The sequence below is a fragment of the Micrasema longulum genome, unplaced genomic scaffold (genome assembly GCF_059751315.1).
Source record: "Micrasema longulum isolate JH-2025_06_02 unplaced genomic scaffold, ASM5975131v1 h1tg002274l, whole genome shotgun sequence".
Taxonomy (NCBI): Eukaryota; Metazoa; Arthropoda; class Insecta; order Trichoptera; family Brachycentridae; genus Micrasema; species Micrasema longulum.
In genome coordinates, this window is record NW_028279430.1 from 379,133 (window position 1) to 406,307 (window position 27,175).

Here is a 27,175-nt window from a genome sequence, read left to right on the forward strand (position 1 = left end):
TTAATTTTAACTTTTTAGTAAGTACATTTCATATCTAGATACCAGTGGCGTGCGGTGACTTTTGAAACTGGGCATGCGGTCATAAGAAGGTAAAAAACAAATTAGAATCTAAAAAAAAATCTGTTTTTTTTACATTATAAACTTTTTTTTTTTTTTAAATGAAGAAATATTTGCATTCTTATGATTTACCCAAATATTCAATTTTGAGGGCCATTTTCAACGAGTTGTAAATAACTCACTATTAGAAAATGGGAATCAAGTTGGGGTAGATTGGGATTCGAATCACGGACCTTTGATCTGTGAGTCCGAGATACTAGCCACAGGACCACAACTTGATTATTTGATAAACATAATATCGTATGCTTTAGAACAGCAGTTTCCATTTTTTGTCTATGGAACCTTAATTATTATTGGTCACTTTTTTTGTGGAACCCCATCTCGATAATAAAAATGTCAAATGACAAAAATAAAACCCCTGAAACAAAATTGCGAATTTCTCAGATAAGTTCAAAGTCTTGTACTAAGGGGTAGGCAGAGAGGATAGAACGCCATACCACTATTTCCTGGCGTACTTTCCACGCATGCCGATTTAAAAAATCTATAAAACTAAATATCCTGTTAATAATAATAATAACGTTCCTTTTAATTAAATGGAAGACCACTAAAACTTCTCTTTAGTAGAGATTCAATTAGGCAATTTCAATCAATTTCAAGGCAGTCCACATTCATTGCTTCCCTGAGCGGCCATATTAGGGATTATGAGATAAAAAAACAAATAACTAAAAATAAAAAACAAAAATAATAATTCAGACTGCAATTTTGGAGTTAAAAATTTAAAAGTTATCGCGATAAGCTATATTATACGTGAAAAAAAAAACACTGAACTCAAAAATAATTTTAAATTACGTTGTTTGGGTAAAGACAAACACAGGACAGTCAAAAATACTACATAATGGACTTAAACACTACAGCGAACTACCTTACTACTTGAAAACTTTTACTGGAGACAAATTTAAAATCAATCTGAAAAAGCACATGATGACTGAACTAACTAGACTAGACGAGACATAAAATGACTTGACAATATTAAATTTCTAATGTAACCCTAACGGGTTTTTTAAAATTGTAAATAAATAAAAATAAAAAAAATTTTAAAAAGGCATAATAAAAACCGGAAGTCAACATTGTTTTAGTGATAAAACGTCAAGAGTTCTAACAACGCTGTTTTACACTAAATAAAATATAAAAATGTTAATTAGGTAATTATTGTTTTTTTACAGATTGAAATTCTCATTTGGTTACATAATTATAATGTTTTGAAAATTATATTCACAAAATTCTGTTTCCTGAATATTTTACTCAATTTAGTTAACAGTTTTAATTATAAACAAGAAATGTAGAAAACCACAAAAAAGTCCTTACCCCAAAAAATGGAAAAGTATTTCAAAAAGAATTTTTATTACTTGGTAGGTAATCTTATCCTCATACAAAAGCAAAATTCAAGCAGCATGCACAGTTGGTAGTGTAGGTTGATATAACAGTGTAAAACACTCCAATACATGGGCGGAATTAGAGGTTTCAGTTCTAATGCGCTTGTGCTAACTATTCAAAATCCCAGGAGCATTTTGAGCGTATGCGCATTTAATATTTCATATGCGTATCAGTTCGTTAGTCGGCTGCGGTCAGCCGTGATGCGCGGTTGGTTGTTGCCGATTTTAGGGGCGATTACGTTTCAAATTACCTCAATAATCTGTGATTAAAATACTTGATGTTTTTTATTTTTATTAATTTAAATCTTGAAATAGGGCACACATAAACATATTCTTATGTGAGATCTAATAATAAGAGTGTGCATATATTTCATTTACAAGTTATGTACCTACTACCTACATAGTTTTCCAGTATTAAAGGCATGCGCCGCATATATCGCGTGTATGGACGACACGCCACTGCTAGATACCTAAAATTCCCTGACTTTGTCACTCCAAGTTAAGAGTTTCGAGAATGGAATGAATGTAAAGGGAAATAATAGTAGCCTCGCGCCAGTTCATACCTGAACATGGGAGCCAGGAACACACAGATGTCCCGGATGTGCACGGGGATATTGAGCGCGTGCAGCAGCCAGTGGATGGCACCCGAGGTGATCATGAGACCCGGGTAGACGGTGCCTCCCACAATGCGTCCCAACGGGTACCAGGCTCGCTCGTCGAACCAGTTGAGGAAGTTGTAGAACCCATGCTGCACCATGTACGCCGTGGCTCGGTAGTTGAACCTAAACAAGATACTCTGTCATAATCACATCGGGAAAATACACACCGTTTTAGTACTTTAAGGCATTATGTTATGAATGAAGGTGTTATGTTATCAACTGGTGTTCAAAACTTCAACCTTGAGACATCTCTGCTTTTTGTTTTTGTCACTTAACACCTTTATCCACGTGTTTCTTCAATTCATACATTTTTCTGATATATTAATAGATTACACAAATGGGGCATTCCATGGCAACTGGTGGGATAGTTGGTTGTAGAATATGACCAACTTCAAGTTGTAACTATATCATCGGAATTCATACAATAGAAAAACATGTTTTTAAAACCAGATGAAGAACCATTTTACTATACCGCTTTCAAAAAAAATAAAAACAGTCTTTTTGTTTGGCGTAAAAATTATTTGAATGAACGTGACCAGTGGGACACTGGAAAATTCCTTAGTTTAGCTCTGTGCATTTGAAGTCAAATTTATGCCAAACTACTCGAAATTAATGGGAGTTTTTTTTGTTTTGTAAAGCGTGTAATATCGAACACTTATGTTTTAGTAAAATAAAAGCCTTATAACAGTTCTAGAGAAAAGAAACAACAAAATTGTGAGTGGTGGGACAGAGCTTTAAGACTGGAGGGATTTTTAGATAGTAAATATTTTGTGTGAAGTAATAGTTTGCATAGATAAAAAAGTCAATGTTTATTATTCTGAAAAATACATTTGTATAGATTTATGAAAAAAGACATTTAGCTTTGTTATTATCAAATTAGAGGTGATAAATGGAAATTCAAAATTTACATAATTTTCCCACTTAGCGTGGAATGCCCCAAATATTTATATAAGAGGTATAAATATTGATTTAAATTTGTTGCAACATAGAGGGAAAACATTTTCGAGATGCGAATATGGAAGTCTAGGCATTTACAGGGCTTATGACCATTCATTGGCTGGTTTAAGTGGCCACTTTACACACTGTGTAACATTTACCATTCTGCCCGTGTTTAAACATCCACAGTTCCTCAACGCTTCCATCTGTCGACTTTTGTGAAGTAAAGGAGCTGAAACCTTTAATTAATTTGTATTCAACTTTTCTGTTCGTAACAAGACGAATTTTTAATACAGGTGTATTATTCAACGTGGTTAAAATAAAAAGCTATCTAATCTATCTTCATATTAATTTTTTTTTCCAATATTTTTCTTCAACTTTTTCTTTAGATCAGAAAGTTGTAAGAAGCCTGTCAGGATTAAATACGTAAAAATAAAATAAATAAATAATAATCACATAAACCGTTACATTTTTTTGGGTTCTAATAAAAAACGGAAAAAAATCAATCCAAACATTTAACCTTGGAAACCTTCTAGAATCGTAACTAAAGTGCATCGGCCGATTCCATCTTCCCTGACTAAGTTGTCCCCTGGTGCAACATATGGAATCTCTCGCGTCCAGTGTCCTATATGTAGCCACATTGGACCAAAATCGATGATTTAAAAGTGCACTATTGGAACAAAAAGTACTGGAAGGTTCACTGTATTGTTATAAACATCAGGAAATAACTAATATATGTCTAGAATCGACTAATTGGCCGATATCAAACATATATCATTAGTACATTTTGAATTATAAGTACAGTCGAACTCGGTTATAAGGATCACGGAAATAGCGAGATCTCGGATGTAATGAGCAAACACTTATTAACATTTCAGTTCATCATCGTTTTCTCTATACATTTATTCACGTTTATAACGAGCTTACTTCTCGGACATGCCGAACAAAAATATTGTCAATAGTAAGTTGTGAAAAAATCTTCAGCTGTTTAAAAACACAATTTTTAAAATAAGAACCCAAGTAATAAAATTCAAAGGGACTGACCTAAAGGACTAATATTGCTGGGCCTTGAGATCGGAACATGTTTATGACAGTGTAATTGAAAAAGTATCACACTATGGTCGAAATTGCTTGTAAAAAATGCAAGCTTTGTGAATTCAATAAGTACCAGCTCGACACACCGCATTACAATTTACAACTTCTCTTGCAGTTTGTGAATGACATTCTTGTTTTGGGTTTTTTACGTTGTTTTTCATATTGTTTAATGTTCTATGGCCAATGCGTGAGAACCTTAAGAGTGAGTGATATCAGCTCTAGAGCAGATCAGTTAAAAATTAACCTTTACATTATAATCTGGTTTAGTAACAAAAGGAAGTGGCTCTGAATTTGTGAAAAATTCGCTTTTATTATTAGTGAAATAGAACGTGGCGCGAAAAATGTGGAAGTGTTTAAAAAGTTTTGTCTGTCTTCACCCGTAGTATCTGGATTGTGGAAAAATAATAGCATTTCTTAATTGTATGTCAAAAAGGGATTGACAGAAAAATGTGAGTAAATAAATTCCAATTGTGTATTTTTCTTTGGATTACAACTTTCAGTGTTATACTTCATGTTTTCATGTGATGGGTATGTTTGCAGGCATTTATTGTAATTTTCCTAAAAAGTTTTTTTTGAGTTATCCGTATGAATTACATATTTATGTGTTGATAATATTCTATGGCGGTTGCATTTTTTCTAGTATAACGAGTAACGCTTATAACGAGCAAATTCAGTCGGTCCCGTCTTCTTCGTAACAATCAGGTTGGACTGTATCCACTTCAATACATACATCAAATATAAATATCTCTTACAGTAATTTGGATTTTTTTATTTTTTTTAATTCATAGAAATCTAAAACTTCACATAGAACATATTATGGGCAGTTGAAGATACTTAGTAGAAATACTTCGTAATATATTATGAAATTGTAATGAAAATGTACGAAATAACCAAAGTAAGAATGGCGATGTGTAAAAGAGGGAAGCTTTTTAATTTTAATTCCGAAAAAACCTGAACAGTTACTCGGTAAAAAATAAAACGCGGTTCTACGTACACGTCAGAATACTTCACGAGTGGTGAAAGTACGATTAATTTATGTTTACAATGTGAAGACAAAACATTGAAATTTCCCTGAATCTAAATAAAATAGGCGTACATATTTATAAAATTCACTAAAAGCAGCAGAAACCTACCATGGATCAAATTCGTGAATGATACTTTCAAACCGTATCACTGCGAAGAGCCGGGAAGCAAATCCAGAGAGCCATGCTAGTGCTAATATTACAAAAGTTAGCAAAGTGCTGTAACCGGCGGCTTGAGACAACTTTTCATAATTTTTTCGCTTGTTTTTAACTACATTTTCAGATACCGGCATTTTCCCCAATTTATTAACGCGGTGGCATTCGACAGCACTTGTCACAGAAAATAAAGATAAGATGACACGTCGCGGCAACAATGTGACCCTAGAGAAAAATGAATTTCCCAATATTAAATAACGCTGGTAGATAGGTACTTGATAATTTCTCTTGATACGAGCTACCGTAAAATAAGCAGGTATTTTTGTTTTAGATTATAAAATCAACCTTTTTTTGTATTGGAAAAAAAACACGGCGATATTTTAAAATATTTCAATACGAATTTACATATACTTTTCCAATACATTTTATTGTTCTCTAATCTAGGGTTTCTCAGCAATAATGCATTTCAATATAACTTTTTAAACTTATAGTATTAGAAATCAAACACTGATTTGAGTCTACTGAACACTTTTTTTTTTTTACAAATATAAAAATAAAAACTTCGTGACAATTGTTTAACCTTGTTAGGGTATTTTCAAACGAATGTGAAGATTATATGGATTGAATGTCTTTATATAGTTATATAATTCAAGGTACTTAAGTAGAAAACAAAAATAATCTTATGAATTACAGCATGGTATGACCAGGTGGAAAACATGGGTCTATATTTATTGTTTATGTTATTATATTTTCAAAATATTAGAATTCTAGGTTGTACTATACAAGTCAAAGTCTGAAGCAAGGAGTAAGTGTTGGCAGTGTCTCGCTGCCGTCGTCGCTCTCAGGGTCGTAAATTTCAAAAGTGATTATGCCTTGAATCTCTCTCAAGTCCGGTGTCACTGTGTAGGTCAGTAGAAAATATTGGTCCGTAGCCTTGGGGCGAAGCGATGGTCAAGTCCAAAAGGTTAGATTCCAGCAGTAAAGTGGGAAGTCAGGTGGTGTGACGAAATAAAACAATATGACCACAGATTATATAGTACAATGTGACGAGCCTCGAGTGAAGGCTCGAGGTGAACTGATTTATTAATAAAAAAGTATGCGTTTATAGGACGCGTAACGGGCTATCACTACCTGCGTCCAAACCGGCGCTAGGCCGCTCCGGGAATAGGGGGGGAAACACCACACTTTCCATTCCCGGCCACGACGCCCCTTCTACTAAGTGCATATAAAGAGAGGTACTGGCGCTCGGCTCCGTCTCTTCGTCGGAAGACGCCGCACGTAGCACATAAATTACAATACCCGTTTGAGGGCAATAATTAGTCAAGGTATAGAAATCATGCTTTTCTTAGGGCAACAGTTAGTCAAACCCAAGCCTTTTTTAGGGCCCGTGACAAAATTCCTATTCTTAAGTACCCCAGCATCGCTAAGGTCAGACCCGAAAGTGAAATATTTATCCTTTATTGTAGATCTAACATTTAGCCGATAGATATCGGGAACCCTAACTATATAGTTTTAATTATTTATTTATTATCTTATTTTTCGTTTATTTTTACAGTCCGTTACATTAAGTTGTACTTCCTCGGTCATTTGAATTTAACCTAAGTTATTGATTTCTAATTAACTTTAACAATCGACGGAATATTATTGTACTAAGTAAATGTTCTGGTAAATATTATATTAATGAATTTATTTTTAACGGCAGTAATAAAATTGGGTTCTTTACAAAATTAGCCAACGTGAACTAACAGGTTTTATTACTGCCAAAGTGCTTCTATTATTTAGGAAAGCACAAAACACAAATTAATTTGTACTGAAATATTTTAAAATATAGCCGCGTTATTTTCTAATACAAATAAAGGTTGACTTTAAGGTGAATTATGAAAATACCAGCTTATTTTACGGGGAAATAAATTATTTTAATAAATATTTTAGTCATGTATGTATAGCTCGTATTTCATATAAACGAAAGCATGAACACAAAATGGAAAATTGTTACTTTCATCTCCGGTCTCACCTACTTATGGTGCGATTTCAAATCTGCCTACATTATTTTTACCTTAGAACTAGCAACACTGAAAAGCTCAGACAAAATAGAAATGTATATTTTATAATTTTGATAGTAATTTTATAATTTATTTTTTTATACTCTTTAGCTGTCAGACTTTATAAATTTTGTTAGTTTTCGTTTATTTTGAAGCTTAAAATAAAGCGATGTTAGAATTAAAGATTTTACGAGTTTACCTCTTTTTTGTTACTACTGTTTTCAACTAATCCAACTTGAAATGATTTCTCGTAAAGGACAGAAAACTATCAAAGGGGGAGTTGTAGGAAAATATGTGAAAAAAGATACTCCACCAGAAATGCCGAGTAAGTAATCATTAAATAATTGTACAATCATATTTAAAAGTTGCTTTACTTTTTAATTACGTTTTTTAAAAAATGAAACACTCCCACCTCATATTTCTGATACGATAAATTCATTAAAACAAATATCGCGAATTACTGTAGTTTTTTTCATTATATCAGAGTACCTTTGATACCTAAATTTACCCAACCTCTTTCAACCATATTCTTGTTTTTATTCTTTTCAGTTCAAATTTTGAGTTTAATATGAGTAAATATTACTAAAACTATTATGTACACAATATTAAATAATAGTATCGAACATGGGGTTAGTTTCATATCTCGCATTTACTCGCATAATTTATGTTCTTACACATTTGAAAACTCACTGTTCACGTTCATTGCATTTACCATGTCGCTATATTGAACTTATTTTGAAGAATTTGAGAAAATACAGCCAGTGCATCATAAAAAGTAGAATCGCTAATTAGTTACAAAAATCTCTGATAAGTTATCAGAACAATTGAAATAGGATCAGGGTCAGGAATTATTCCTTTGAGAAGGATAAATGACTGTTTAAATATCCGATTACTTCGTTTAAATACCCATTTTAACAGTGATTAGTTGTTTTCTCAAAGTGTTGAAGTTTTGTTTTATAAAAATGTCCACGAAACTTATCAAAATAAAAAAAACCTGTGATTTTTGCATCATCCGAACAAAACTCAGTAAAGAGGTTCAGGCAAATTCAGTGAAATGAATTATCTGTAAGGAGATTTCTCCCAAAATTTCAACAAAGTGAGAATTACGGTGTGGGGATGCATCGCATCACTTCCTTACTTACTTATCGGGTCTGGACTTCAGACCTCGCCGCGCCAATGTGCAGCGACAGATATCGCCTCGTCAGTATCACATCGCCGGATGTCGGTTATTTAATCATGACAGATGGGTCAGTAAATACTAAAAAAATATTAAGAAATTATTTTGGAGGGGTTTTGCTAACAATTGAGGTCTTGAGAAATTAATGATCCAGTATTTCAGAATGATTCTGCACATTGCAATTAAGCCCGTTCAGCGAGTGTGCTATATTTTGAAATACGTTTTACTTTGTGGTATTTTAGATAAATTTCTGAGTTTTTCTTCTTTAGGTATCGCGGCTTAAAGAATAATTGGGAATTCTCTTTCATGGCCAGGAAATAGTCAAGATTCGAAAACATAGTCAAAAATTTATGGGTCATAATAGGAAAAACAATTTAGGAAAAAATCTCATCCAATCGATGGATCGTTCCGGGAATTAGATAACACTATTAAAAAAATGTGGTTTGAAAAAAAAATTTAAAAATCTTTTAAATAAACTTTATGAATCCATGCCGAGATGAATACATGTCAAAGGTTGTCATTAACATTGTATTTTTAAAAGTTATTAAAAAAATATAATGTTTTCGTGTGTTTTAATTATCTAATAAAAATTTCAAACTTGAAAAATATTTTAATCAAAAGTTAATAACCTTATACTTAACTAAAAAGGTTTTTTGTTTCTTTTAAAAAAATATCCATTGGCAAAATTCTCATTATTTTTTTATAAATTGTTCTATATAATAGACAATATAATGCAAATGATGCTTTATTGCCATGAAGTTTAAAAATATATTAAAATGCTATATCGTCGGTCGGCGTGCATTACTGCCAATCTACAATTTTGTCAAAAATTATGTTTTCATATTAGGGAATTATTAATTCTTATCGGATGTTCCCTAATCGTACAATATGCGTGGAAACAATAGGAGGGGAGCTTTCTGAAGAAGAACAGTACCGCTGATCGGAGTAATTAATGTCTCCCGGAAAATAATGATTTAGTAGATTGACGGTAATGCACGTCGACTGACGATATTATATGAGTTCGGCTATTTATGGTGTGCGGGGTATGTCTTCAAACAAATTGTTATTGTTTTTTTTACTATTTGTGATCCAAATTGTGTTCTTTAAGTAGGTATTTGTGCAATTTTTTTTATTTACTAAATTGCTCAGTTTATTTATTTTAATTTACTTATAATAGTGGAAATGCACAACATGGTGCCCTAAATCAATTCTGCTTTCGCCGCAGTGGACTATCGAATCGGCTTAAACAGAAAGACTATTAAATTAAGTACTTTTTAAAATTTGTGTTGACAGTAATTAATGTATGGACAGCGGAGCGCAAGGGGCTGGGGAAGGGGCAGGGGTTGGGGGGACACGCCGGCAAGTACACGCCCAGCGAGTCGGTACCCAATCTCGCTCAAAGGTAAGTTGAGTCCTTCTCCATATTTACTTGATCTAGATTCCTACCTCTTGATCATCAATTTACTAAATTAATTATTTTGCAATTATGTATATTATTTTTATATTATTATAATCAAATTAATTATATTATTTTCCGAAAGATGACAACATCAGTCAAAAAACAGTCTTACATACCGTCGCCGTTCAGGCAAAAGTCACTAACCCAAAAAACACAATTTTTGAGAAATTGCAATTTGAAAGTTTGGAGAAATGAGATAAGGAAAAATGAGATTTTTGTGTTTTGGAAGTTTTATGCATACGACACAATTCCTTCATGTCTTATTTATAAATTCCATTGGTAACTTTTTCTTTCAAATACTTTTTCATATATCTTAAAGGTTTTATTATAGCAAGGTGGCTAAAATTTGGTTCATTGACTTTTGGTTGTTTATAATCTGGACAATGCAACCTAAAAGAGCAAGGACAGGACGGAAATATTTCAAATAATTATTCAGTTTTGTGGTTAAAAATATGTTTTATATCAATAAATATTTTTTTAAACATATTTATGGTTTTATTGTACAAATACCTAAACACCAACAAAATGTTGTTTCTAGGAAGTAAACTGTCATATTTAAAAATGGATAAAAATCTGCCTAAACTGTCAATAAATTCTATCTGCCTTTGATGATTTATGATTGTTAGAGATTTAATTGAAAGTCACTCCACTGTTTTACACTAACAACAATTAGTTTTGATTTATGCAACTTTTTTCCAACTAAGTAAATTTAGTGACTTTTGCCTCTTACAGAACGTAAATTTACGCTTTGAATGGCATATTTAACTCCAAATGGACTATTTTAGGGTTAGTGACTTTCGCCTGAACGGCAACAATATTATGTATTTCCAAATTCAAGTGCAAATAATTTTTATTAAGCTAAATGATCTTATTTTCCCGTAACAAAGAATATTGAAATATGTCGAGATTGGTGTGAGTACCAACACCGTGTCCTATGCATTGTCCTCAATGTTGATAAATGGAATAATCTAATACTAGTTTGTTATGCTGTTTTAAGCTACTGTTTTTTCATGGCAGCTTGTTTCCAGATTTAACATGATTCGAGATCATTCAAGATTCGTTATCTCAGATTTCGATAATACCCAATTAAAGCCGAGGACCACTCGATCGCCTGTGGACAGAATATGTCCATTATCATTGCTAGGATTGAACCATTGATAAATTTAATGGTGTGAGTCATGTATTAATCAAAGAGTAATGTGAGAATGAAATATGTTCCAGGTTTGCCAGTTTGTCCACTGGTGGAGATACATCTTCCGATGCTTCTATGTCCAACATCGGGGGTGATGGTAATATAGGTCTGGTAAGTTAGATTTCTTTATAAAAGGAATAACCCGCTACAGCTCTATTCTAGAGGTTTGTCAGCAGGCGGTAAAGAGACGATGGCGAAAGGCACTTATAAAAAATACACCATAACACCGAGACCAATTAAGAAGAAACATTTCTTGGATTTTTTTTCTGGCAACTGGTGGGAATCAAACCCGCGATGCCAGTTTTGCACTTGGCTATCCAACCAACTGCGCCATGGCGCCAGTCAATGTACTTATTTGTAGATCCATAGATTTTAATAACATAAGGGGCCTTAATTATAATCCTGGTATATAGTTATGCCTAGGCATAGTGGCAGAAATTTCGTAAGTAAATTTAGTAAGGCTTTCGATGTTTAAGACTACTACATTGCTCTTTAGTATGTAGTCAACTGTAATATAACTCACTAATATGATAAATCCATGTTAAAGTCCTGTAGGCGTTTAAAAATAAATATCAGAGTGAACATTATTACGCACAGAAAAGCGAAGATTAACTTAAAACTTATTTATCCCCGACAGATGACCCATTCGGCGAGTTACGCAGATATTGATATAGGAAATCTCAGCAGGCAGAACAGTCGACCGAGACATCCTTCGCATCCCAGAGACCACGATCCGATATACCAAAATCAGCAACAATTAATTAACCAAAGTCAGCCACAGCTAATTAGTCAGAGTCAACAACTGTTGATGAACCAGAGTCAACAACACCTTTTTGTAAATCAGAGACAGCAACAGTTTATGAACTCCAGTCAACAACAATTGATGAATTCGAGTCAACAACAATTAATGGACCCGAGTCAACAACAGTTGATGAGTTCATTAATAAACTCGAGTCATCAACAGCTGATGAATCAAAGTCAACAACAATTGATGAAACAAAACCAGTTGAGTCAACAGCTGGTGAAACAACATCAGATATTATCGAGGGAGAGTAGCAGCGAATCTTCCACTCGGAGCCTTCTTTGTTCCACTCCTACTTCTTCCGTAGTTCACCTTCCTGGTCCTGGTCCTTCAGGTAGCTCCGTTCATCACAATGTAGCTCATGGCCAAATTCAAGGTGAGTTTACATCTGTACTCTAAATCTATCATCTAATATTTGGGTCGTGGGAATAAAGTTCTTTGAAAATATTTTTGAACTAAGGAAATGGGGCTCGACGTTTGCGATTAATCTAGTTATTTTTTTTATTTTTACATTAGAAAATAAAATCAATCTTAAAGTAAAATAGTATTTATTCTCTGAAAGCAGTTATTCTTTAATTACAAATAAATTCTTATGTGTATTTCATGTTAGGCATGTTCCTACTTATCTTATTTTTATCTGATAAAACCACGACTGTACTATATTGTCAGTGGAAAATTAAAATACTACAGTATTTTAACCTTACAAGGGACAAAGTGTAAATTGTTCACGAGGGGAAAAATAACATTAAACAATATGTATATATCTATACGTCGGGAGGTATAGGATCCTAAGTGCCATTTTTGACAAAATCAGTTTTGGCTGTTTAACACAATATGTGCTAGGTATTATAAAACCGCTTAAATCATTTTAGACCTGATTTTTATAATTACAGTTATTGGAGGCAGGCATACAGAGTATTTAAATTGCATGTTTAGCTAATTCTCAGTCATAGTAATCCATACATATCATTTTTAGGTATATAAATCAATTATAAACTGTAAATGAAAGAAATTAAAAATTAAATTAATTGAAAGAGATAGTTTTTTGCTTCTCCTAAAAAAGAACCCAGTACCTTAATTTTATTATTGGTCCCGCTCATGACTGCATACGCTTCTACGCTTCTACGCTGATAGCTTGGTTTTAAAAAACAAGAATAAAACAATGTGTTAATTCCCGCAGCCTACACCAGTAACCCGACCTCTGCTCCCATCTACTCCAATGTAGTATCTGGTCCACCAGGAATGACATATGGAGAACAGCTCATACATAATGCCACCCACACACCTGGCATAATCCCTAATAATCAAGGTATTTCTCAACATTTATTGGGCAAATTAAATAACTCAAATTGTAGTCTAAACATGTGATCCTTGTTGCAATTTAATGTCGATGATGATACTGAAATCTCTTATCAGACATTTCTATACATACATACAGTAAAACATTTCGTTCCACGTTTTTACGAAACCCTCTTTTTACGTTTTTCAAGAGAGCAACCAAAAAGTGTAAAACTGAGGAAAATGCTAAAGTGAGTAAATGAAAAATGAAATTACATGCATAAAAATGAAATGGATGTTTGTCGATTCTCTAAAGTTAAGGCATGTGCAAAGGAGTCTCTTCATCACCTTACATTACCTACACAACAGACTCATTGCTTCAGTTTAAAAATGTAAAAGAACGCTTAGATCAGCATGTTATCGATATAGTATATAAATATAATTTAATTTCTTCAGGACAAGTTTCAAATCTATTTAAGAAATATAGAGGATGTCGTGGGGGAAGAAAAATAAAAAATAAAAATAAAACAAACACAGTTGATAACACAAATAACACTTTTATTAATCAGATTTCTAAGTCACAAGTCACATATTTAAATAAAGATAAAAATCAACCAAAAACAATTAAACACGTAAAAATAAATAGAAACGCAAACACACCTTGTCCTCTTTCACTTGGTACATGGAATGTACGTTCAATCAGAAATAAAATTGATGATATCCCCAACATAATTAACGATAATAATCTAGACGTTCTTGCATTAACGGAAACTTGGCATGAAGACCATAATTCTGTTACCATTAATCTACTTCGTAGTAAGGGTTTCAATGTTATTGAAGAGGCACGGAAACCATCCATTGAAACCGTTCATAAGAAAAATAATATAACATGGACGAACCACGGTGGAATTATTGTACTAACAAAAAATCAGCTTAAATTAACAAAAATTAAAATACCACTCTACACAACTTTTGAATGCATTGGCTGTAGGGTTAGCGCAGGCAGCAACCATTTTACCTTAATCACAATTTATAGACCAGGTTCTAAAGCACCACCTCGGAAATTTTATTCGGAAATAAAATCTTTACTTGAATGGGCCATCACTCGTACAGAAGTAACATACGTAACTGGAGATCTGAACATTCGTTTCGACCGCAAGACGGATTCAGAATCGGTTCGTTTTAATGCACTTTTAAGTGATTTCGATTGTTCACAAGAAGTAAATACCCCTACACATGATGCGGGAGGTACACTTGATGTTATAATACGACGGAATTGTGATAAAAAAATCACAGTTTTTGTAACAGACATCGGACTTTCAGACCACAGATTAGTGCACTGTAAAATTAATATCCAAAAACCAACACCAACTTACAAAACACTCGCATCAAGGCCATGGAGAAAATTAAATTTAGAACATTTTAAATCCGAACTTCTGACATCGTTGATTGGTCCGGACATTGACCGTCGCTCAAACGACGTCGATCAATTGGTTGGGTTGTACAATGAGGTACTATCTAACCTGATAGACAAACATGCACCATTTACTACGAAAACTATTCGAAAAAGGAAATCTGATGCATGGTTTGACGAAAATTGTCGACTCAAAAAGAAAGAGCTAAGACGTCTAGAACGCAAATACAGAAACACACTGTCAACTTTGGACCGATCAATATGGTTAGATATGCAAGCCTCTTATAGGACATTTATAAAAGAAATAAAATCTAGTTTCTGGTGTACAAAAATCACTGAACAGAAAAAGTCTCCAAAACAACTCTGGCGAAGCCTTCAATCTGTTCGTGGTGACTGTATAGCAGAGACATCTAACACAAGCGCTACTGCCACTGATTTTGCCGACTTTTTTACAAATAAAGTCGAAAAAATCAGACTGGCGTGTAGTTCAGCGAAAAAACCTGTAATTTTAGATAATGCCCTTCAAAAATTCAGTAAATTTGAACCAACGTCTATAAATGAGGTTAAAAAAATTGTTGCGGCATTACCCAACAAACAATGTATATTAGATCCGATGCCAACATGGCTTTTGAAAAAATGCATTAACGTATTAGCTCCATTTTTAACAGATTTATTTAATACATCCATGGAGCGCAGCATTGTTCCGAGAGCCATAAAAAAAGCAAATGTAACTCCACTTTTAAAAAATTCCCAACTAGATGTGGAAGATCTTTCCAGTTTTCGCCCTATTTCAAATCTTCCCATCGTATCAAAAATACTAGAAAAAATAGTTTCTCACAGGCTCGTTAACTATATCGAGCGGAATTCTTTATTTTCGGTAAGGCAATCGGCATACCGACGTTTTCATTCCACGGAGACGGGAGTGATAAGAGTACTGTCTGACATTATAACGTCGGTGGACTCTGGTAATCTGGTGTTGATGGCTCTTCTGGACATGAGTGCTGCATTTGATACTGTAGACCATAATATTTTGCTTGAACGTCTGGAGAAAACTTATGGTATCCGTGATCAGGCACATATGTGGTTCAGTTCATATCTTAATAAAAGAGAATATGCAGTCGTGTTCCAGGGTAAAAGCTCAACCAACTTTCGGGTGTCTACAGGAGTGCCTCAAGGGTCAGTACTCGGACCACTTCTCTATCTCCTTTACACTAAAGATATAGAGAACATTATCAAAGAATGTGGATTGTGGTCGCACTGCTATGCAGATGATACGCAGATTTATTTTTATTGCAAACCAGGCGAGAGAAGTGTGCTTGTCAATTTAATTGATGGATGCATCAAGAAAATAGGAAACTGGATGGCTGAAAACAGACTAACATTAAACCCATCAAAAACTGAACAACTGTGGGTGGCTTCAGCCAGACGACAGAATTTGATCCAGGATACGGCTCTACCCAATGTAGGGAGTGCCGTTTTACCCACCGTTAAACTACTGGGAGTTTTACTCAATTCTGACCTATCTCTTGACGCTCAAATTAGTAGAACGATAAGTTCATGCTTCTACCAGCTGAGACAAATTAAATGCATACGCAAAAATTTGCCGGTTGATGCCGCCCGTCAATTAATAAATGCGTTTGTAGTGTCTAGAGTCGATTATTGTAATGGTATCTATGCAGGTCTACCAATGAACAAAATGACTCGCCTACAATCTGTATTGAATGCCGCAGCGAGACTTATTTTCGGAATCTCTAAGTTCAGTCATATCACTCCACTACTTCAGGAACTACACTGGCTACGTTTTCCACAGAGGGTCGAATACAAACTCTGTTGGCTTATGTATAAGTCACTGCACAACTCGGCTCCGGAATATCTAAGGGAACTATGCATTCCAGATGAACTAGCTGACAGGCGTCTCACGCTTAGATCAGCTACGTCTACGGCGAGAGGAAAAGTTATTATACCTCTACGCAAACAGCGCACTAAATTTGGTGAGCGCGCATTTGCGGTCGCAGGCCCTATGGCATGGAATGCTCTCCCAGCAGAGGTGCGAGGCTGTGAAAGTGAAGTGATGTTTCGGAAAAAACTTAAAACCCACTTGTTCTCTAAATCATTTGAATAAATCCGTAGCACGTGACAACAAAATAAATTATTTTAATCAAATTACAAATTTAAAGCTTCAATTAAATTAACTTAACAGTAGAATCACCATGTAAAGCGCCCTTGAGGTATTTTATTACGAAAATGGCGCTATATAAGTTATCCACAATAAATAAATAAAAGATGTATTAGACTATCGTGTAATGATATACTGCTATGAAAACTGTCATAATTGGGGATTATTATTATTATTTATAAAATCTTATTGTAGCATTATTTTTCTTTTTCATTATTACCTACCTAAATACTAGTCACTTTATGTTTATGTTGAAATACTCTCAATTTTAATTTGCTATATTTATATTTGGAACATAAGGTTTTCTCACTTTAATTGTTATCTTTTATTTGTCATCTTAGATTTGTATGTTTCTTTTTTACTTTTTTGCAGTTTAAAAAAAAAAAAAAAATATCTTCTTGAATCTTTTTGAAAGTGATAGTTTTTAGCTCAGTTTCTGTGAATAGTCTATATATTGTGTTTTAGGTTTAAATGTTTTTCTTTTCTTTTTTTAATATTAAGTTCACAGAATGTTTAAATGTTTTTATTTTCTTTTTTAATATTAATTTCACAGAATGTTTAAATGTTTTTCTTTTCTTTTTTAATATTAAGGTCACAGATTGTTTGAATGTTTTTATTTTCTTCTTTAATATTAAGTTCACAGATTGTTTAAATGTTTTCTTTCCTTTTTTAATATTAAGTTCATAGATTGTTAAAATTTGTTAAAATTTTTATTGTTTAAATGTATACTATGTATTGTTACAAGAAATGTACTATTTTTTTTATGTACCGTCCCAAATGAGTTTTCTCGTACAACTCCTGGGAATATAATATCATGATATTCATGTCTTATATGTTTTATAATAAATAAAAAAAAAAAAAAAATATATAAAACATTTAAGTTTGTAAGTGAAAATTCTTGATGGAAGTTCATTGTAATTTATTATATAAATAAAACATGAGTGATACTTTAATCCGCAAATTTGGAATATCCAGTGACCGGTTTCATCGCTTTCGCGACATCTTCGAGACTGGTATCTTTATTAAAGAGTTAAATGTATTTATACAAAACAGAGGTAAGGATAGATAATTCAAAGTTATACGTAAGTAAATTAAATAAAGTTATTTTTATCTTAAGGATCAATATCAAAAAATTTTCTTTGGGTTAACTAATGAGTTTATATAATGCTATTTTATATATACTTAAACTCATTAAAATAGCATTATATCAACTCATTAGTTAACCCAAAGAATTTTTTTTGATAATGATCCTTAAGATAAAAATAACTTTATTTAATTACATATAACTTTGAATTATCTATCCTTACCTCTGTTTTGTATAAATACATTTAACTCTTTAATAAAGATACCAGTCTCGAAGATGTCGCGAAAGCGATGAAACCGGTCTCTGGATATTCCAAATTTGTGGATTTGTATCACTCGTGTTTTATTTACATAATAAAAATAAAAAATATATATTAATTTGTTTAGTTTTAATTATTTACTTGAATGAATTTGCTATATTTCATATTATATATTACATGAATTTTTCTCTGCTGTGATTATTTTTATTGTAAAAGGTGCTTTGAACCGTTGATATATAAATAAATAATAATAATAAAGTATTAGTATTAAAGTATTATGAATATTTTTACCTTTTTTCAATGATTTCATTTTTATATTTTTTCAATCAATATTTAACGTGTTTTTTTGTTCAATTCAAAAATATGTTATATAGATGTTATGCACTTAAATTAAAAAACATGAAAAAAAAATTTGCATAAAATATATTTATTTATTTTATTTACATTTTTTTTGTTTACTGTAATTTAAGTTGCGGCCAGGCTGTTTGGCACTTTTATAAATCTTCTTTTCACATTACTCAAATAATATTTTTATTGCCATATTTTTTAATTTTCTGTATTGTAATTTATTGATCTAAAGACTTGATTCGTCCTAAATATGCGTCAACTGTGTGTTAAGATTTAGTAAAATATCAATATGGCATTTTTGTTCAAAAACTTAAAAACATACAAGGATAAAATGAAAAACTACCTCTGAAGGACATTGCAATGTCATTTAGATTGTATTTGCTTGAAAAATGTATCAAAATACAACCCCTTGCTTTTATTCCTCATTTTGGGCAAACGCGGCGGCGCGCGGCTCTGTATTGTTTGACACATCCAATGAGTTTTGGAAAACTTTCAGAGTAAAACTGGGGTTATGAAAAATGTTAATTGGGGGGTATTTTAATGAAAATGTGTGGAAAAAATGCGGCCTGAAAATTTCAATGTAAAAAGTGGGAAAATGTAAAATTGAGGAACATAAAAACGAGGTTTTTACTGTATATTAATTATTATCATATATTTTGTCAATCTCATGGTTTAGTGGCTAACGCGTTTGATGATTACCACTTATGAAAACTAAGGTTCGATTTTTCGCTTCAATATTGTGTATTCCCTGGACTGATATCTAAAGCGTAAGACACATTTTATATTTTTGTAAAAAAATATGCAAAGTATTTATGCATGTAACGTTTGTATACAGCGGAGGAAGGAGAGCTGCCCCTACCTCCAGGTTGGTCCGTGGACTTCACCCTGCGCGGTCGCAAGTACTACATGGACCACAATACGCAGACCACACACTGGACACACCCCCTGGAGTCGGTACCCTCGGGATGGCAGAGGGTACACAGCCCGCACCAGGGGATCTACTACTTCAAGTACATTTCTTCTAATGTCTGAAATCTTTTCTCACCTGTTCACTTTATGGTTTTACATTCTAATGCTTTCCAGTTATACAATCGAGTGTTGAGAGATAGCGATATTATTTATAATCTTTTGTTTATGATTTTAGTAATTTAAAATAATAATCTCAGGCAGTATATAATTTGCTGTCTGCAGTGAGATGACTCGACAAGCGTCCTCCGCTCACCCTTGCCTAGTGGGAGGGTGCTACGTGTTTGGCCCTCTGTCTGGAGCTCTGGTGCCCCCGTACCTATTGGAGGAGATACCGCATTGGCTCATCGTGTATTCTAAAGGTGCCGCTTTCTTCCATCTGCCTTCTAATCTCCTAATTGCCCGCTGGAGAGACTCATTTCGCAGCTGCGTGTATATATGACCAATAATGTATTTCAGCATCCCAAGAGATAGACCACAAGCTACGCTGGGGAATGTTCAGATTGAGTGAGCTAGAGTGCTATAACGCCATGTTGAACCGTCTCTACAAGCAGGAACTACAACTCATTGTGATGAAGTACGAGCAGTATAGGTTCGTATCGTTCCTAACCTTTCGGTTTGTATTGATGCCGTTTGTTACTGATGGATAACTTTATATGACCGCAGGTCCGCTTTATTGCAAGAAATGGAAAAGAGAAGATGCGGCGAACCGAGGGAAAGGAGAAGAGAGGATAACAGAGACTTTGGGTATCATCCCCACTCAAACTGTTGAATGTTTCCTATTGTGATGTTTCTGAAAAAAATGCGCAGATAATTTGTGATTCATAATGTTAAATATTTAGTAAAATATCCGATGGTTTGACTGTTATATTGTCGAGATGCCGCTGTTAATCCGGCGTTGCCTCGAGGCGCCCGATATTATCAGTCACTAGTATTATTTACATAGATATTATTGGTTGCAACGTTGAAAAATGAAGTCGTTATTACTATCATTATTTTGGTAAAATATTGTGACTTTATGTAATCACTATTTTGGCACGATAATAGTGTTATTCTTAACTAAGGTAAACATGATGCAGTCATTAGAGAAAACACAAGTATGAGGAGTATAGAGGTTCAATAAAAATATTACTGTTGTACCAATAACATATTATGTATGAACTACGGGACACAGATAGAAAATGATGCATACATAATTTGTGGACTCCATAATCCTTCCACTCTACATTCCTATTGTAAGTCAAATTATATAAAAGTGCATATAATCAACTAAATGTCTCCTTTCTCAAATAACTTTGGTGCATTAGATTTCTCCAGATGATGTTTTATCTGCATAACTAGGCGAGACCTAGACGGACATATTTTAGTATTCTGATGATGTTTTTACATACAAAATTATTTACTAAATATAATATAATCAATAAATGTCTCAGAGAGTAGTTTATTTACTTGTTTAATTCACAATATAATTTTCACAAAAAAACATAATGTATGTATCTGTTAAACATAATACATATGTATATGATTTGCTCATCAACGGCTTTTTACTTTGTGAAGGTAAAATGTTCTTAACGATCTGAAAAGTACTTGTATATTTTATGTTCTCGTTTTATTTAAATTGTGCTAATTGCTACATCATAAATCCATATTTTGAAAAATACAATAAGTAAGCATAATGTTCATATAAATATTTTGTTGTACAGAATTTAAAAACAATTGTTATTGATATACATATCCCATCATGAGCCAACTAAAATCATGTAATCTCGCTAATGATAAGTAAACCATTTTGTTCTAATTATATGTAGGTACGTATTTGACAAGAGCTATGAATTCACCAATCTACCAGCGTAAATAATTACATATTTATATTTTGTTGTAATGTTGAATCAGATCAGTCGACTCTTGATCATATGGAATGAAAAAATTGCAAGTTTATTCCTGAACAGTAAATTTATTTTAGTTTGATTTTATTTAGTTAGGTATATTAATATAGGACTCCATCCATCACTAGTGAGCTAAGAATGGATTTAACCTCCGCATATTTAGATACATACTGTTATTTCATGTACATATTTATATTTGGACAAAAGTATATTTACTGAAATTACCTGTGATAAAATTTTTGATGAAAAAGCATAAGCAAATTAGTTTTTGTATCTATAAATGCTAACTTATTTTTTTGGTGCATTTTTTTACCTCAATATGTTCTAATGTTTTTACACAAAATGAATATATTTCAGTTTGAATAGTATATTTTTTTATAATTAATAATATTTTTAGTATTGACAGTGCCTTAGAATACATCGTGATGAATGCTTCCATATTATTAAGTAGATGTTACAATATTCCTCGATATAAGAATAAAGATTCACATCAGCCAATCCCAGGCGCGAATGTGATTCCCTAACTGTACAATGGCGAGACCATTCTCTCATTTACTTGTACGATCATGATTTACATGTGATATTTGAAAGTAAAATTTGTGTATTAAATATATTTGTTCTAAAATGTGATGTTTTATATTTTAAAAACTACACCCATACACTAACATAGGAAGAAATTTTGGAGAGTTAATTTTATAACAAACATTACACAAAAAAGTTTGACAGCTTCTAGCTTGTTTGTTAGTTTTAGAGCTAATTTTAGTCATCCTCGTGATATTTAACCCGAGTTTTAAATGTATTTTGGTAATATTAAACTTACGTTGCTTATACGAAACACACGATGACGGTTCGTGAACTTTGCGGATTTATTATTAGTTGGAGATTGGAGATCGATGTGATCATTTTTATTTAGAAAGGAATTCGCGAGCTTTTACTATTTACTTTTCAGACCATTTCCTAAATGTACAATAAATAAACATCTTGTGCAGGAAAAAAGAGAATTGAATTGTCGCAGAGTGAGATTTGAACCGGACATTTGATCTGCGAGTCCACAACACGACCACGGGACCACAAACCGGTTCAAAATGTGAAAATGACCAATAAATCATTTCTAAACTCTAAAGCTGAAAATAACAAAAAAAATTATGTCCACAGGCAAGAGCGGTCGGTCGATGTGTGCACTGGAGCGCTGAACTGGTGAAATAATACACAATACTTAAAGCACATATCCGCAAACATGACTTCAAAAAATATTAAATACTTATTATGCATGGATGAAAATTTAATGGATACAAATATTTAAAAAATTTGGATTAATATGTATATTGACAAAAGTACGAGTATTTTTATCAACAAACACGCGAACCGATATGAGTCAATGGTCATACTTTAGGATCCAATTCATCACGGTGCGCTTTAATAGGCGCACCAAACGGGTCCTATGAAACACATAAGAAGAAAGAGTGAAGTTGCTGGATCGTGAGACAGAGATACTTCCATACTATCTCCTTTGCCCTGATCTCGAGTATTTGAGCGGCGCTCTAACCCTTACGAACGTTCCCGAATATTGGCGGAAATGCCCGATATTGACCGATTTTGACCGTTTATCTTATCTGTTTATCTGTTTACATTTCTGAATTTTGTGGCTTGCGAGTTTGTTTTAAAATAAAGTACTAAAGTTTTATTGTTAATTTGGTCATTTTTTTTTGTGAAAATGTGTAATACGAGCATTGTCTGAATATTATGATAACAATGAACATTGATTGAACAACAGTTTTTCGAAAACTTTTAACTAGTGTTGTGGCTTTGAGTTTTACGGTCTATAACAGTATTTAACGAACCTATAGAAATAAAATCATTTTATCAAAGACATTCTCTCATATCAGTTACTAACTAAGATATAGTTATTAGCGCAATTAATAATTATAATGTAGAATACATTAAAAAAATCATTTATCATTTGATCAAAAAACTCGCAATTAAAACTCACGGTCCGCCTAAAACCAATTTAGAAATTAAACAATAGTGCAAGTCAAAAAATAAAAAGTTGAGTTCGTTCTTTTAATTTTGATTTATAAAATAATGCTTTCTAGCTATGGGGATGTGATAAACCAAATAGTTTTTTTTTGTTTTCCGTGTTAAATTTACGACGGTGATTCGGTTTGAACAGTAAGCGGTTTTAAAGATTAAACTCAGTAGTCTCAAAAGGTAAAAACACATCGATCTTCTTTACGTTTATTTACGTACAAGCAAAAAAATCGCCAATTATTTCCTTAGGCTTATTTTGTTTATTGCTATGCGCATCAACTCAATTTAATCTTTCGGAATGCTGTGTCTGAAAATAATGAGCTTCAACGATTTTTCACTAATCTACAAGCATTTTTTTTTTTCAGATCGCCTAAACGTACCGAAATTCTCAGTCAAATAGTTAACAAAAAAATGCCCTCAGCACCACAAACACGATGGAATTTTATATCAAGAATAGTCAAAACCATTCATACGTTCACCGATTCGTTAATTGAGTGTATGGATCATATTTTAAAATCAAATAAGAATGATATCTCTACAATAAATCAAGCCAATATGTTATTACGCTACTTAAAAGACGAGACATTTTTATACTAGTTGATTTTTTTCCAGAAAATCTTACCACAATGCTACATTTTATTTCAACAATTTCAAAAACGAAACATAGACCCTTTGTCAATTGAGAAATATATATCTGATTTTAAAATGTAAATACAAACTTTACGCGAATTTTCAGATGAATTTGATGAGCCTCCGAGTAAAAGAATTAAAACCACTAAGTCCACATTTTGCAAAGAAGTATGTGTTATTATTTTAGTTCAAATAAAACACAGATTTGACTTGTCTAACCTTGTAATTACTGCACAATTGTTCTCCTGCGAAAACTTTGCAAAATATCGTTACGATTTTCCTAAAAATATTTTTAAAACTTCTTCTAAAAATATTTATATTTCTTTTATTCGTATACCTTTCTTTTATAAATCAGTAACTTGTATGTCAAGTAAAACGAATACGTGTGACAAAAAAGTAATAAACTGTTTAGCTAGGAACCACCTCCCGACTTGTGATGCTTTTCACTCTGCAGTGAACATTATCATTTAACCACTCAAATGCCGGGTTGTAGATCTCAGCTGTTGATTTCGGTACCCGCAAAAGTAGTGTTGACACGAGGACAATACAATATTGTTCTGACTCAGAATCTGTTCTATTGTCCACGCGTAAACAGCATTTTGTGTTACGGGACATTGTTCTAAGACATTGTCACAGAGATAGATAGGCAAACTATCTCCGCAGGACAATGATTAACCCCCACTACCATGCGTGGCCGCATTGTCCTCCCTGTGAGAAGGTTTAAAGCTTATAAAATCTTCAATTTATCAAGTAGAAAAAAGTTAGGAGCGTAAATGTTTTTTTATTCATCACCAGGGTTGCATTCGCCGAGAATGCGTATACAAAAAAAACGGATGGATGTTTTTTTTTTGTTTATAAAAAGAAGTTTGTTTTTGAACGTTTACAGACAGCATTCGTTTTTTTATGGATCCCAATCAAGATTATTTAATTGAATTCTTTATAATTTCTACCCATTTATTTTATAACTAAAATAATATCAACTGATATTCCATATATTTTTGAAAATCGCATTCCTGACTCAAGTGCATCCCTGAATAGAGTTTGACATTTGCTAAAAGTATTCTTTATTTGAAAACAATTTATTATTTTATGTTTTGGAATTCAAACATAAACAAGTACTTTTTTAATTTTAATAGTTATAATTTATCATTAATATAAGATTAATACCCGTATGCAGAGACAAAACTTAAGGTGAGGAAAGTACATTCTAATTTCAAATGCAGAGAATAACCCGAAGGTGAAGACAAGAGATCACCTTAAGGTTTGTCTCTGCATACGGGTATAAGTTTGTTAATATTTTGATTATTTTGTTGTAATTTTTCTAGTTATTAAGTTCTATCTTCCTTCTAATTTTACTTTAAATTTCTATTTTCTGTTAAATAGGCACTATCAGGTTTTGGTGGGTTTTTCTGTTAGTGCCTATTTCAATTTATGTTGAAATTTTTATTGGTTTGGATATGTGTTTATTATTACAATTGATATTTTGATGTTATTCTTGTACTTATATTTTTCTTGTCTTTTGTTTGTATCTATATTGTTATTCCTGTCTGTTTATGTTTTTCTTATTTTTATAAATGTAACTTGTTTTTGGCCGATATTATCAAGTTTTGGTAGTAGGCCCTAATAAAGAAAAAAAAAAAAATTAAATAAACAAGTACTTGGGTACCTACTTAAATTAAATATCTATTATTTTTAGATTTGGAATACAATCATTAACGAGTACCTAGGTACCTACTTACCAATCAAAAGTTACAGCATCTTTTTTACGTTTATCCAAACGGTTTTTCCTCAAAATTTTTTAATAAAGTTTTGAAAGTATACTTAATTAGGTTTTATCTTAAGAGGAAACGCGGTCCGACTTTTCTTTATACAAACGTATTCACGTATTTTCTCTAAGAATTATGGCACTTAAGAAAGATTTTTTTTACAATAACAACAACAAACTATCACGCCGTTTTCCGTAAGGGTAGGCAGAGAGTATAGAACGCCACATCTCTCTATCTCGCTTCCTCTACATTCATAGATCATCTCATGCATGCGCGCCGATTATTTCGACTTTTACCATGTCTATCTTTAAGTATTTGTTGGATTTGGTCATGCCATGTCTTTCACGCTTTCCTCTATTTCTGCATCCATGAACATTCGCATTGTAAATATTTTTAGCCATTTTGTTGTCCATTCGCTCTACATGTCCAAACCAGTGCAGAGCTCTTTTGTACACATTATAGATATTTACTATGCGTGTCCCTATATTGTTTCGTTTTTTTCAAAATAGTTTACTGTGGGAACTAGAACCATCCAAACAACGTTAAAAGAACAGTTTAATCTGCTGTCTTCGGGCGAATGGCGCATGGTATACAAATAAAACTATTTTTGTAAAACGCAAAACACATCAATACAAAAAAATATTCTGATACTCTGTCTAAACAAATAACAAAATCGGTTCAGTCTTGAGGTGTGGAAAACGATAAAGCGAAACGTCGATTTTGTCTATTCTAAACAAAAGATCCGACATGCAGTTGTCTTTTTCGCACAGTATCAGGGAGGCATCTGCAAGACAGTGACAGAAAAACAATGTTTGAACACCTATTGATCAAATTTCTCTGTCCTCATAATTTATCTAAACCGAAACACCAAAATAATAATGTACACGTACTTATCTAATTTGGACTAAATACAATAATTGATATCAACTTGCAACTGTATTAATTGAATCTATTTTGCAAGCACTCAAATCTAGCAATAGTAAAGCATTGCCGGGTTCAGCTCGTCTTGTATAGATGTCATTATAGAGTTGAAAGCACTTAAAAATATACAGTTTATATAGAGGCCAACCGAGGCGTGTAATCTATCGGCAATTATGTTCAGTTTTCACGTAAAAATTACGATTGCAAAAAAGGCTAAAAATTCAGGTAAAACGTTACGCAGTTGGGTACATTTTGCGTCCCACTAGATTTGCATTCGAGCGGTTAAATTATTAATTCCGTGCCATTACAGTACAATCATTATAATCAACCAAATAAAAAGGATATGAAAAAGTCACCTTAAAAAATAAAAATAATTTATTTCACATAAT

The 27,175-nt window shown here is 32.7% G+C and overlaps 2 protein-coding genes across 4 annotated transcripts in view; one reads left to right on the plus strand and one right to left on the minus strand.

Annotated features, from left to right (window-relative positions):
- Stt3B (catalytic subunit 3B of the oligosaccharyltransferase complex) overlaps positions 1 to 5,566 on the minus strand; it is a 33,600-nt gene extending 28,034 nt beyond the window's left edge. Inside the window, exons 1-2 of the mRNA XM_088239820.1 lie at positions 5,314 to 5,566; positions 2,054 to 2,272 (exon numbers count right to left, since the gene is read on the minus strand). Of these exons, the coding sequence (XP_088095946.1) occupies positions 2,054 to 2,272; positions 5,314 to 5,495 (401 nt within the window). The 5' untranslated portion in view covers positions 5,496 to 5,566. The remainder of the gene's footprint in view (positions 1 to 2,053; positions 2,273 to 5,313) is intronic.
- Positions 5,567 to 7,435: 1,869 nt separating this feature from the next.
- Positions 7,436 to 22,066, plus strand: sav (scaffold protein salvador). 3 transcript variants are annotated; one of them, XM_088239812.1, is made up of 9 exons: positions 7,436 to 7,725; positions 9,871 to 9,979; positions 11,258 to 11,339; positions 11,866 to 12,406; positions 13,211 to 13,339; positions 19,425 to 19,599; positions 19,781 to 19,917; positions 20,015 to 20,147; positions 20,222 to 22,066. In XM_088239812.1, exons 1-9 carry the CDS (start codon positions 7,641 to 7,643, stop codon positions 20,325 to 20,327), a joined length of 1,497 nt encoding a protein of 498 aa, XP_088095938.1. In that variant the 5' UTR covers positions 7,436 to 7,640; the 3' UTR covers positions 20,328 to 22,066. The 3 variants fall into 3 exon arrangements, with proteins under 3 accessions (XP_088095938.1, XP_088095939.1, XP_088095941.1); XM_088239813.1 differs by having other exon boundaries at positions 9,889 to 9,979; XM_088239815.1 differs by lacking the exons at positions 20,015 to 20,147; positions 20,222 to 22,066 and having other exon boundaries at positions 19,734 to 19,896.
- The last annotated feature ends 5,109 nt before the right edge of the window (positions 22,067 to 27,175 follow it).

Bases quoted from the DNA above. Each gene is read 5' to 3' on its own strand.
- sav (XM_088239812.1), top strand. From the start codon at position 7,641: ATGATTTCTCGTAAAGGACAGAAAACTATCAAAGGGGGAGTTGTAGGA. The intron at 9,980-11,257 runs GTAAGTTGAGTC...AATATGTTCCAG, and splicing joins GTACCCAATCTCGCTCAAAG to GTTTGCCAGTTTGTCCACTG. The intron at 19,918-20,014 runs GTGCCGCTTTCT...AATGTATTTCAG, and splicing joins GCTCATCGTGTATTCTAAAG to CATCCCAAGAGATAGACCAC.